The sequence below is a fragment of the Mastomys coucha genome, unplaced genomic scaffold (assembly GCF_008632895.1).
Source record: "Mastomys coucha isolate ucsf_1 unplaced genomic scaffold, UCSF_Mcou_1 pScaffold13, whole genome shotgun sequence".
In the NCBI taxonomy this organism is placed as follows: Eukaryota; Metazoa; Chordata; class Mammalia; order Rodentia; family Muridae; genus Mastomys; species Mastomys coucha.
Window position 1 is genome coordinate 57,760,069 of NW_022196895.1, and position 13,147 is coordinate 57,773,215.

General features: G+C 47.9%; 1 protein-coding gene across 1 annotated transcript in view; it reads left to right on the plus strand.

Annotated features, from left to right (window-relative positions):
* Positions 1 to 3,999: 3,999 nt before the first annotated feature.
* Sh3tc2 (SH3 domain and tetratricopeptide repeats 2) overlaps positions 4,000 to 13,147 on the plus strand; it is a 67,954-nt gene continuing 58,806 nt past the window's right edge. The window contains exons 1-2 of the mRNA XM_031365832.1: positions 4,000 to 4,206; positions 11,461 to 11,559. Coding sequence (XP_031221692.1) covers positions 4,086 to 4,206; positions 11,461 to 11,559 — 220 coding nt within the window. The 5' untranslated portion in view covers positions 4,000 to 4,085. The remainder of the gene's footprint in view (positions 4,207 to 11,460; positions 11,560 to 13,147) is intronic.

A 13,147-nucleotide genomic window follows, 5' to 3' on the forward strand; every position in this document is an offset into this window, starting at 1 on the left:
TCAAATTCCTCTAGAAGTTGATCTGAACAGAAGAGAAATTCCTTTGTCTGGGAGTGGTTAGGGAGTGTTAGCCTTGGCTGGAGCCATCAGCAACACACACACACACACACACACACACACACACACACACACACACACACACGCGCGCGCGCGCGCGCGCACGCATTCAGTTCAACCTCAGCTTGCCCACCTGCTGATGACTTGGAAACCTGATTTTAAGACACGAAGGGGCAAGCAAAGTTAGCAACATGCTGAAATGTAGTACAGTCTCCTGGCACTGGAGGTCAGAAATCCACACTGTAGTGTCAGCAGATGGTATTAGAGAGGTGGCTCACTGGTCAAGAGAACTGAACTGCCTGTGTGGGGCAGCACTCCAGCCCCTGTCTTCCTATCTTTATACCTTCCCGTCTTCCTTTCTTCATCCTCATGCCGAGCTGGAATCAAGGGCCGTGTGCATGCTCTGCAGGCGCTCTACTGCTGAGCTACGCTCTCCATCCACTTAGCATTATCCTGATGAGGTTATACAATTTCTAAGAGAAGATATACTTCCAATGCGCAGTACACCTAGTGGCTCTCTGGTTAGGTCTGGTCTGTAGCATCTACCCTGACAGCTGCTCCATCCCAGTCCTGGGCGCACTGAGCTCTGGAAGTTTTCTTTGAATTAGCTTGTGACATTTACAAGTTGGGAAACTCCACCAGCAGATCTGGCGTTTTGGACTTGAGGACAAACCAGAATGCCTGCTGACTTGGGTTGCCTGTCCTGTGTTTTCCCCGAGCCCAGGGCACAGCAGGGGCTTCCCAAGGTTGGACAGAGGCACCTTTCCCTGATGCTTCGGAGAAGCTGGGTCACTTGTCACTTGTCACTCAGGAAGCTTCACTTACACCAGCTGCCACCAAAAATACTAAGGGAATAAATATTTGGTGATGGCGTTGATGACTAGTGAAATGTGTCTGGGTTTCCCCTTTTTCTTTTAGCACATGCTCCTGAGTTCCCCCACGCTCCTCCTCATTTCTCGGTGCGGACAGTCAGTGAGTAACAGGTTCTCCCTAAATCTCTTCTCTCTTAGTGGCACGGATATGGCGGGTCACCTGTTGACTTGGTTGGTTTGGATCATGCCAAGATTAAACACCATGACCAAAACAGCTTGGGGAGGAAAGGGTTTGTTTCCACTTCCACATCATGGATCTATCACCAAAGGAAGTCAGGACAGGAACTGAAGCAGGGCAGGAATCTGGACGCGGGAGCTGATGCAGAGGCCACGGAGGAGTGCTACTTGGACCTCATGGCTTGCTCAGCCTGCTTTCCTAGAGAACCCAGGACCACCAGCCCAGGGATTGCCCCACCCATAATGACCTGGGTCCTCTCCCATCAATCACTAATTAAATATACAGCTATATCTTATGGGGGCATTTTGTTTTTCAATTGAGTTTCCCTCCAGCTTGTGTCAAGTTGACATAAAACTAGCCAGCACACCTGCTGAAAGACACTTCCCCCCCACCCCCACCCCCCAGGAATTCAGTTATACTTAAACATTTTACTGGCCCCATTCCTTCTGACAAAGTCAGTGACTGGTAAACATCTCACTCACATGTATGGCTGGCCAAAATGCCTACAGCAAAGATGGAATGTGGTCTCTCGTAGGGGCAGACATAACACCTGTAGTCTGCAAGGGAGGCTGGGAATTGAAATCTTCAAAGGAAACTATTACAGGTATTTGGCCAACACACAGGCGTAAAAGGGTAGCTACAGAGGCCCTCAGGGTGGAGTTAGATCTCAAGAAATTCTTCCTAAGATAAAAACATGATGCAGGCTGGGGGTATACAGCTCAATAATAAGAGTACCTGCCTGCTGGGCATGAGGCCCTGGGTTTGATTTTTTTTTTTTTTAAGGGGAGAACAAAAGAAAATAAGTATCTTAAGTAAAAACTTCAATGACTGCATAGAACAGCAGCTCTTTGTCCTCAAGAACTCCAGCATGGAGACCAGAGCAGTTTGCTGCTGTGGTCTCTGCGCTCCCTGTACAAATCCCTTCCTCCCTGTACTCTGGCCACCGTGCTTCCTGTAATGTGCAACCCAGGAGCCTGCCGTAGGACCTCTGCTCCTACTGCTTCTCTGCCCAGAAATGTCTTTGTTCTGACAGATTCATCAGAACAATTCATAAACAGGCCTGAGGGGTCTTTGCACCTCGAGGGGAGGAAGGACTTCCTCAGGAATGGGCAGTTCATCTCGGACTTGCCAAAATGTCTGTCTCAAGCTGCCCCAGGGTGTCCTCCAGGACAGCTGATCTGGGTCGTGGTCCTTCCTATTTCTGGTTGCGTGGTCTCCGTTTGAGAGCAGCATGTGGGTAAGTCCCACAGAAGGAATAAAGCCTGCCCGTTTGCTTGGCTTCTCTTCATTGTCGGGTTCCTGGGTTCCTCTCAGACTCTTTGAATGGCTGCTTTCTAAAGAACACTCACCCTTTCTTTTTGAGTAGGTTTCGGTTAGCAGAGGGCATGGTACATGTCATGGAATGTTGAAACAGTTGTGCATAGACAAAACGCCCACCATGAGGGGGCTGGGACCACAGCCCTGTGAGTCCTTGTTATCTCCAGCCCTCCTCTCCCACTGTGCCATCTACCATGGAGGCTGGTCCAGGGGGTTCGTTTTGATCTATCACTGTGGGAAGAACTCACATGTCGGAAAGGTGATACTTTCAAACCATTGAACCAACTTGGATGGGTCCGGGGATTAAGTCTGACATTCGGAAATGGGATGTGTGTGTGTGTGTGTGTGTGTGTGTGTGTGTGTGTACTCGTGGGCAAATTAAATGCTTCTCTTCTTTTTTCTCTCTTATCAAAAAGAAAACAGCAATGCTTACATTATGGGACTCTTATGGTACTTAAGTAATATGTAATGAGTGTTTGGTTCATGGAAAACGGTCTCTGATGGACACATAACCAATTAGCATATGGTCTTTGAAGCTGTAGTAGAGGCTTGCTGGAGATCCTGTGAGCTGTGTGCTCCTAGGCTGATCAGGTATATGCTCAAGACTCAAGAGAGACTGTTCCAGGACACTCTTGTCCTCACACTGTCACCCAAGGCTCCTTCTGGAATGTAAACCTGAGCAGGACACTGCCCTTTCTAAATGTTTTGTGAGACCTGAAACCAGAAAGTTCAGCCTCCAGAGAGCCTGAGGCACAAGCCAGCCAGAACCCTGACTCCCTCAGCGAGTACCTTCTTGTCCTTGGGCATTCCTGCAGACCTTTGGTCTGGGTAGAGAGGGAAGTCAGTGCCCAGTGATCCTGTGAATGGCTTGTTAGAGCAGTCATGTCCCTTGAGCAGTCTTGCTTGTTTGTTCACTCTCCCTCCTGTAAGCGATCTCCTGAGAGATTTTTCAGAGGCTCAGTCTCCTTGTGTGGTATGCACTCCCTTGCTTCACTGCCCGTCCGAAACAAAAAGAGGTTGGTCTAGCATGACTAGTTCTTGTGAATGCCTGACATCTTAAATATTTTGCATAGTCTGGTCCCTCAGCCATCAAGTCTTTGGTAACACTAGGTGATTTCCTGGATTCTCTCCCGTCAGAGAACTTTGGGAGGGGGTGTGTTCACAATTTGGGGGGCTCATGTACTCCACACAGTTCATTGGCCAGTCCTGGCTCCCTGATACTGCAGTATCAGATACAAGTCTGGGTTGACCAACTATCCAAAGAAGCTTTTGCAGAGAGACTTTCTAAGAGCTGGCAGGGGTGTTTGTGGGCCAAGTCTCTCTGAGACAGAGTAAGAACAACACCCTTGCTTCGTGGGATGCTCTCTGCCCTCCTCTGCTCAGGCCACCCTCACAAGAACCGGACTGTATCTGGATCTTAGAATGAGAGGAATGTGCCACAGCCTGATAGGCATGAAGCAATCTGTAGAAAGGCAGGGAGGAGCTGTTCCCCAGGCCAGGGCCTGACAGTACAAGGACTATCTGGCCTGCAGGCTGAGTGGCCCCTCCCACCCTCCCTGGCCTCCCCACCGCGGGGCCGGATATCAAAGGCTGCATTGTGCGTCGAAGAGCCTCGGTCCCCCTCGTGTGCCAGGGAGGAGGCGGGAGGAGGGACACCACGGATGGGAGGCTCCCAAGGTTCTCCTGACTGGCGTTCCCAGGGGCCTTGGCCCAGGGAGGATGGTGCACACATGGGTGGCTGCTTCTGTATCCCTGGGGAGCGGAGTCTACCCTGGGGCTCAGGTGAGTTTCCTGAGGGGATCTGGCCTAGGGCTCAGGCAAGAGTGCTGGTCCAGGGAAGGCTCAGGGAGTTAGTGCTTTGGAAAAACTGTTTTTCCAAAGATTGGGAGAAGGCTGTAATTTCTGGCTGCCTCTCTCCCCTCTCTAGTTTGGAATTTCCCATTTCTGGGCGGGAAAAGAAAAAAAAAGGCATTTGAAGTCCACAGAGCATCTATTTCCCCCAAGAAGCAAGCTGCATGCTGAGGCTCAGCTCTGTGGACGAGGAGTGAGGGCTGCTCTTGGCAGCCACTCCTAGTGTGTGACTAAGCCCTTCCGTCCTTTCTTCCCAAGATTCCCTGGGACAGGAAGAAGGCTCTGCAGTGAGTTCCTCTGTAGCCCATGGATGGTCATCAATTTGGCCTGGGTCACTCAGCACTGTTTTCATCAGGGCTTCTGCCGCTGAGGAAACACGGGCAGGTTCCTCCCTCCTACCGGTTGTGGTGGCTACTCTTTTGGCCTATAGAGTTGAGGTCATGGAAAATTGTCCTAAGAAGATGTCCAGCAATCTGGGCGCACGGTGACTAGCCTTCCTGGTTTTCCTGGGATGTGGTCAGCTTTAAAACACAGCGAACCAGGACAATTGGACATATCGTTGAAAGCTCCTGCAACTTTTCCTCCACTGTAGGATGTTCCTCTGGAGGAGTGGTGGCTGTAGGGGAAAAGGGCTGGGCTGGGGGAGAACTCTCTTGGGAGGTAGGCATCATTATGCACCTTTATTAGGGTCATGTGTCTTCCCGTGGCACTCCCACAGTTTGGGTAAGCACCTCTATGAGGTGCCCCTAGCTAAGGGCTTTTACTTTGACTGATGGCTTTTGTCTATGGTCTTGTGACCTGGGCTCATCCAAAGGACTTGATCTCTCTCTCTCTCTCTCTCTCTCTCTCTCTCTCTCTCTCCTTTCTCTCCCTCCCTCTCTCTCCTTTCCTTCCCCCCTCCCTCTCTCGGTCTTTCTCTGTCTCTCTGTCTCTGTCTCTGTCTCTCTCTTTCACATTTCTAAAGCGAACCTGAAGCAAGCTAGAAGTCCCGGCCTACTCGTTTTGACGCTAACAACAAGGACTTCTTAGACAAGGGGACACCAAGGACTCACCCCAAACTAAGCAGGCCAACTCCAAACATCACAAAAGGCATGACATATTTTGTCTCTCCAAATTTCTAGGTTTATAGACTTTTCCAAGTTTCCCCCACCCCCAAATCCTGTTGTCTTTGTTACCCTACGGGAACAGACATAGTGAGGGCTACTTGGGATCACAGGGAGTCAGGGATCTGGGGTCCAGGTCTAACTCCGAGTTTACCTCCAGTTAGGTACATATCATTGTGGCCAGCTACTTCCGGCTTTCGGGCCTAAAGGTCTGAGTTTGAGCTTGGCTCTTTTGTTCACTTTGAGTAACTTACTTAATGCCCCTGTTTTGGCTTCCTCGCCCGTGGATTTTATGCCACATCATGCTTTCCTCACAAGGTTGTGGTGGGCTCAAGTTTACGCTTTCACCATAGAAAACAGCTCAGCACACGGTTAGTGTTAATCATGCATAGTAGCTTTGTTATCAGGCCTTGTTAATGATGGTTCTACGACCCTAGCAGACCACATTCTCAGGGTTCCATGTGGTCTCCTATGAAGCCTGAGGTTTTTAGCTGCTCGTGGAGGCGCCCTGGGGCTCTATCCCTGATGCCTAAGTCCAGCTGCAATGGGTGGAGCTCTGCTACTGATTTGAGTCCTGCTTGGGACGAGTTCTGTGGTGCAGAACTAGGAAGCCGATATGGAAAGGTGTCCTTGAAGTTCCACAACACTGTCACCCAGTAATTTTATTCTTTTTGCCTTTTTCACGCTGGCGCTGCTAAGCCCCTGGGTTCACCGTTTCATCAGAAGCCGGCTTACTATTTATTCTGTCAGAATTTCCATGTCATTCTTCCTGAGGTGTTCTCCACCCACCAGACTTTTCCTGAGGGAAGTCGCTTAGGGATGCATCTGAGGCCAGATGGTGTAAATATTTTCATCCCAGCCTCCCGGTAGATCCTAGGGAAATATCACAAAGTCTGAGACGCTTCTCTGAATGAGACTTAAGCTTCTCTGAACGACTCAAGCAGTTGCATGACCTTAGGCAAGTCTCTCGGACTTTTGACTAGCAGTTATGTGACAGTGTGCTGGCGTTAAGTGGTGGTGCCAATCACAGGAACCTTGGGGAGGATTAGATTGGACAGTGTCTCTCATGCACATGATGTTCTGTGATGGCCATATCTCACCTCTAATGTGTTACTCTCTACCGGAGAGGTCTTTGTGCTAGTTTCTTCGGCTGCTTCCGCTACTGTGTCTGTTTAGGTGGGAGTTAACAGTGAGGAGCAAACCATGTGTCCCTGTGCATGTGGGAAGGCATGGAAGAAGGTTAGAGAGAAGGTTTGCCATGGGGTGACTTGGTAATGGAGGCTGGCTCGGGCTGCTTCAGCAATCCGTGTTCACCCTTGTAGACCCTTCTGGTAGCTTCCTCAGGTGACGTTCCTCACTTTCTGCAGAAATCTTCCAGTAGCACATGGAGGGGGGTACGGGGGAGCAGGTCCTGGCCAGTATCTGTGACTCCCCTGCTTTGGGGTTCTTGCCATTGTTAGTCACCAACAAGTCTCCCCACCTCCACACAGCACAAAGGGAGAAGTCATGAACCTGTCCCTTATCTCCAACGCCTTTCTGAGGAGATTTGGCAGCAATTCTTAGGTGGAAGATGCAGGGGAGATGTGTGTATACATTGCCACTCTCCAGGCTTTCTAGTATGACTGACGCATCGATACAATGACAGGAGGAGGGGAGGAGCCACAGCAGTAGACAGGGCATCATGAATTTAAAGGAATGGAGTGATCTTTGAACTTGGTGATGCTACGGAGTGTTGGAATGACGAGCCCTGTCCACTCTGACACATTTCTATTTTGTGCCAGCGGGGGAAGCTTTCATTTCTTTCTCCTTTTCAATGAGTAAAAATCTGGGTCTACAATCGGGGCTCCCCAGATGGCTCTCTCCGTTCCAACTCTCACATCTCACTCAGCAAAAATTAACCACCGTTTAATGAAATGAAACGTTTAATGAATTAACCGTTTGTGAAATCTGTGGTCTTAATTTTTTGTCTCTTACTACCTATCCATGCACACTCAGTCACTGCCAAAAAAAAAAAAATAGTTTAAACACACAATGCTTCTGTTATACAACTTGCTTGCCCACCCCTCTATATTACACTCTGAGCTGCATCCATGTGGATGGATATAACAATAGTTACAGTATGTTTTTTTTTTTTTTTTTGGTCCCAGCAAGGAGATGTGGGCTTACCTCACAAAAACTGCTGATGGTGTGGGTGTGTTTCCTGGGCCGGGGGTGGGGGTGGGGGATGTGGACAGAATAATGAAGAGCATGCAGGGACTCCTTCAGGATTTCTTCTTTATGTTTGGGGGCGGCAGTAGGAGCGGAGAAGTCATCCGAAGGGAAGGGGGAAGGGCTGCATCTCCAGCAAGTTTCTGCATGGAGAGGCTTTTCTCATCCGAGAAGTTTGACCTTAGAGTTCCTAGGTCAGCTACTGTAGTAGAAATAACAAAGTCTGGCCCCGGCGATGTGGGCGAGCTCTGACTCTTCTGATAACTTGCTGTGTTGACCTTGGTAGAAATCAGCACTCATTTCCGCGCCTAAATTTCCCAACGTTCATTTTCTGTTGTTTCTCCCTCCGATTTATCTCCAGGATTTAGCAGGTCGGGATGCTTCCTCTTTTCTTACTTCAAAACACTGTATCATTTATTCTGTTCTCTCCTGTCACATCATGAACACTACAGTCCACTCTCCCTCCCCGCCCCCATTCTCTGACAGCTTTCCCGTTGTCCTCTCTGAGTCCTCGGCTTCTTTTTCTGGGTCCTCCCGATGCTACTCCTAGCACAGTAAACACTTTTTTTAAAAAAAAGATTTATTTTATTTATATTATGTGTATGAGTACACTGTAGCTGTACAGATGGCCGTGAGCAATCATGTGTGTGGCTGCTGGGAATTGAACTCAGGACCTCTGCTGGCCTCGCTCCCAATGGCCCCACTCGTTCTGGTGTAATTCACTGTAGCTGTCTTCAGATGGCATCCGATCTAATCATGGGTGGTTGTGAGCCACCATGTGGTTGCTGGGATCTGAACTCAGGACCTTTGGAAGAGCAGTCAGTGCTCTTACCTGCTGAGCCATCTTGCCAGCCCCCACAGTAAACACTTTTATTACACTACTCCCCTGCCAAGAGTGTTTCAAAGCTCCGTGTGCTCCCATACCCATTTCATCATTGTGCGTGCCACAAAGAGCTCACCTCTCCTGTCCCTACCTTACATGTAAGTACCAAGCCTGGCCACCCACTCACCCAGCATGTGCAAGATGGCTTCTACCTCCAAGCACGTAGAGCTCTTTGGTACCTGTGTGCTCATTTCCTACAGATGAAAAAGACTTTCCAGTTAGATTTATTCATCCTATTTTATGCATTTTGCTGACATGTATGCATGTGTACCACATGTCTGCGTGGTGCCTGAGGAGGTCAGAAGACAGCACTGGACCCCCTGAAACTGGAGTTATAGATGGTCGTGAACCGTTGTGTGGGTGCTGGGAATAAAGCCCAGGTCCTCCGCAAGAGTAACAAGTGTATGTAAATGGGATGCCATTCCTCTGGCCCTGCTCCCCCACCCCTGCAGCTTTCTCACGTTCCTTGCACACTCCAGGTCCGAGTTCTTTGACATCTGTATGTATGCGTTGTCCATGTTTTCTTTTACTCAGCCAGCTGCTCTTTTACCTATACCTTCAATTAGCATAAGTTCTTAAACTTAATGCATTATAGTGTACGTATTGTTTTACATGTTGTATTGTCTTTGCCCATGCTGCTTAGGAAACCACTGGCAACTTAAATTACACAGACAGTCATCCATGTTCTGTAAATTTGTTTTTGAAGACATTTTCCAAAATGTCCTATCTTCCCTACAGTTAGGGCTGGGTATTGAACATCCAGCCTCATGCATGCTTGCTAAGTGCTATACTGCTGAGCTATGCCCCAAACTCCAGACATTTTGTTTTTAAAAAGTACATACAAACTGGAGAGATGGCTTAGCGGTTAAGAGTACTGGCCATTCTTCCAGAGGATCTGGGCCTTAGTCCCAGTACCCTCAGTTAGGTGGTTCACAAATGTCTATGGTCTAATGCTCTATACATGTAAAAAGCATAAAAACACCTATACATGTAAAAAAGTGTCCAAGTAATATTGAAGCCTATGGCCATGAATGAATCACAGTTTGAAAAACTGTGGTGATCCGCTCCAAAGCCCTACATCTCCTTACAGGCCATGTGACCTGTATCACACCAGAGTCACTCCCTTGGACGTTCCTTCCTGAAAGTAGGCTCACTTGACAGGCTGCTGCTGTCAGAGAGAGCGTTTCCTGTGCCAGGATACAGTGGGTGACTGGGTAGGCCGGGCTGTGGTGGGTGGACCGTAAGTGCTTTGCAGTGGGGCATCAGCCACACCTCTGAGAGCGTGTGAGAAGAAAAGCCCTGAGCTACACCTCATCCAGCTTTCAAAGGAACGAAGAGCCGCACTTCTGCTTACTCAAGCTGACATCCATTTTGTACTTACCTCAACCTTACTAAGTGCTCCCACCACAAAGATAGGGAGAGACCCCTGGGGGTTAAGATGCCACCATGGCGGCCCACAGTGGAGAGAAGCCAAGCTCTTTGCAGCAGTATGAGGACTGCAGTCTGGTGTTAGCTATGGCGGTTTGTGACTGCTTGAGTTGCATGGGCTGTGCCATTAAACCACAGGTCCAGATGGCAAGACTCGATGGGCCGGTGCACCTCTGACCTAAATTTTGTAGACAGTTGTGGAGAGTAAATAAGTGACTCAGAAATACTGGTAGAGACAAGAATACTAACCTTTTTTTGGGGTTATGCTTAACAGTTCTGGTCCAGTGGTTCAGTTCTTGAGAAATTTTGTCCTTGAGAGGACAGAGTCCAGTGATGGAAGTTAATGTGCTAAAGACTCAAACTCCTTTGTATATGGATAATGCCATAAAAAGGGCCAGACTTGCAGGGTTATTCAACTTTTTGTGTTTTCTGGTCCATCCTGTGTGAAGACCTGTCATGGACTATGCATTATCTGGTGGTCCTCAAGCTGTGAGCGGGATTCCTTGGGGCACCACGGAACGAAAGAGCTACCTTAGACTGTACATGGCACAGGGGTGGTGGATGGACACACCCGTGTGTCTAAAGCAATGGGTACATTTCTCCGCTCTTTCTGTGCTCTCTTTTCTACCATAAGCAATCAAAATACCACTCCTCTCACCTTACCCCAGTCCCCATCCTGTGTCCCAATCTGCAGCTCCCTTTTAGTATTTATTCATACCTAGTGTGTGTAGGTGTTTCTGTGTGAGTGTGTACATGAGCGTGTGTGAATGTTCCTGTGTGAATGTGTGAGTGTGGTGTGTGTGTGTGTGTGTGTGTGTGTGTGTGTGTGTGTATGTGTGTGTGTAGAGGTCAGAGAACAATTTACAGGTGTTAACTCTGTCCTGGGGATTGAAATCAGGAGGTTTGGTCAAGTCAGGCTTGATGGCCTTTACCTGCTGAGCCATCTCACCAGCCCACAGTCTTCTGTTATTCTGGTGGTAGTGGCAGTGGTGTTTGTGATGGAGCCCAGAGCCTGTTTGTGTTAGGCAAGCACTCTGTAATAGCTACACCCATGCCCTTTACTCTACTTCTATAACTACAAATATCATCATGATTTTAAGAACCGGGCAGGTAGAGATTCCTAGATAGGACCGTACTTTGTAGACAGATACAAGGAGAGCACGGGACATTACAATGGCTCCTCAGCCATCTCTCTAATGATAGCATGCTTGCTCACTTCATTCCAGTCCTGTCATACCTTGCTGAAGTTAGAGCCCTATGATCTGTGTAGACCCTGGAGCATCTTCAGTGCACTTAGTCCTGGAACTTAGTTTGACCTCTGGGTGGCAACATTTAATGAAATGGGTACGCCCAGGCTGCTGCAGGGTTGAGATAGCATGCACGGCAGTTCTTTGATAACAGCTGGCTTCACAGTAGCTATAAGGTGATGGTGATAGTAATTCTTTGTAATTCTTTCAGGCCCTGAGCCCCGGGAAAACCACTGACCCTTTGTAGGAACTTGCAATCTGTACTTCCGACTTGCGTATACTGTTAATGGATCATCTTTTGATTTATTTTCTTCAGGTAAAGAAGGTCCTTCCAAGGATCCATCTGGATTGACTGAGGACACGTCCTCACTTGAAAACAAGGGAAAATGTTTCCTGCCACAGAATATGACTCAAGGTATCTAAATCTCAAAGATAAGTGCAATTAAAAACAAAACAAAACAAAACTTCTATGCAGAGTAGTTCCGGAGCTTCATCTGCCCATATCCAGCCTGTCCCCTCTTGCCTTTGTCTCTTGTTACCTCCAAGTGCATTTATGTGTGTGTGTATGTTTGTGTGTGTATGTGTGTGTCTTTATCATATTAGCACACTCACAAACCTTCCAGGCTCTTACTCAAAGCTCTTTAGAATCTGGCACAGGTCAGGAACTCCACATATAATTTCTGGGTTTGAGAAACATATCATTGATTAGATTTTTCAGGTGATAGGGGGGCAGGGTTAAATTTAAAATAAGATGCATATTCAACATGGTACCTTAAAGAGTTGTTTGTACGTAGTTGGTGTCGAAAAAATATATGGCAAAGACACAGATTGAGAAATGAATGTGCGGAGGACCTGTTTATATTCTATGTATTGCTTATCACAGTCTCTTTACTATTCTAGGTTCCAGGTAGATATTTCTTAAATAAATGAATAATAAAATGAAGACTTGCCTGTATAGATGAGATCGAGACCTGAGTATATAGAATGAGATTGGCTGGGTAGAAGGCATCTGAGTGAATATTTTAGAAGCAAAATATTTTAGAAAAGATTTGGAAATCAATATTATGGAAAATATCCATGTAATGAATATCTCATAAGGTCCTCTTTTCTGAGACTTCAGTGAAACTCGCAAAGAGAGAATTCTAACTAGAAAATGCGGTAACTGAGACGAACCTTACAGCAGAAACCAGAGGACAGGCAGAAGTGTTGCTTCTGCAATACGGTAGTAGGGACCTGTCTTAGTTAGGGTTCACTGCTGTGGAGGGACACCATGACCAAGGCAATTCTTATAAAGGGCAATACTTAATTGGTGCTGGCCTATAGGTTCAGAAGTTCAGTCCATTATCATCATGGCAGGAAGCATGGCAGCATACAGGTAGACTTGGCTCTGGAAGAGCCAAGAGTTCTACATCTTGATCTGAAGGTAGCAGCTGGAGTTTGGCTTCCACAGGCAACCAACAGAAGGATCTTTTCCACACTGGGCAGACCTTAAGCATAGGACCTCAAAGCCCACCCCGACAGTAACACACTTCCTCCAACAAGGCCACACCCACTCCAACAAGGCCACACCCCCTAATAGTGCCCCTCCCCATGGGGCCAAGCATATTCAAACCACCACAGGACCATTTTTCTTTGCTTTGCTTTTTAACTCTGATAACTGTGGAACTTGCGGCATAGGTTGGATTAGGCTGGCCTTGAACTCACAGAGATCCGTCGGCCTCTGCCTTCCTAGTGCTGGGTTGGAGGTCTGTACCACCACACTAGGCTTAGTGAGAGCCCGTTTTGAGAGCAGATCCTGTGTCAGGAGGTCTGACATGGTCCTCTTCTTACACAGTCTCCTCGGTGTGGTGGCACCCAAATCGCTATCAGATGGGAAGGAGAGTCTCAGAGGGGAAGGTGACTTGACTGCATAACGTGTGATGGGGAAGAGGCTTAACTCTTGTTTTCTTAGTCAGTGTTCTCTAGAGGAACAGAACTGATAGGGTATATATATATATATATAT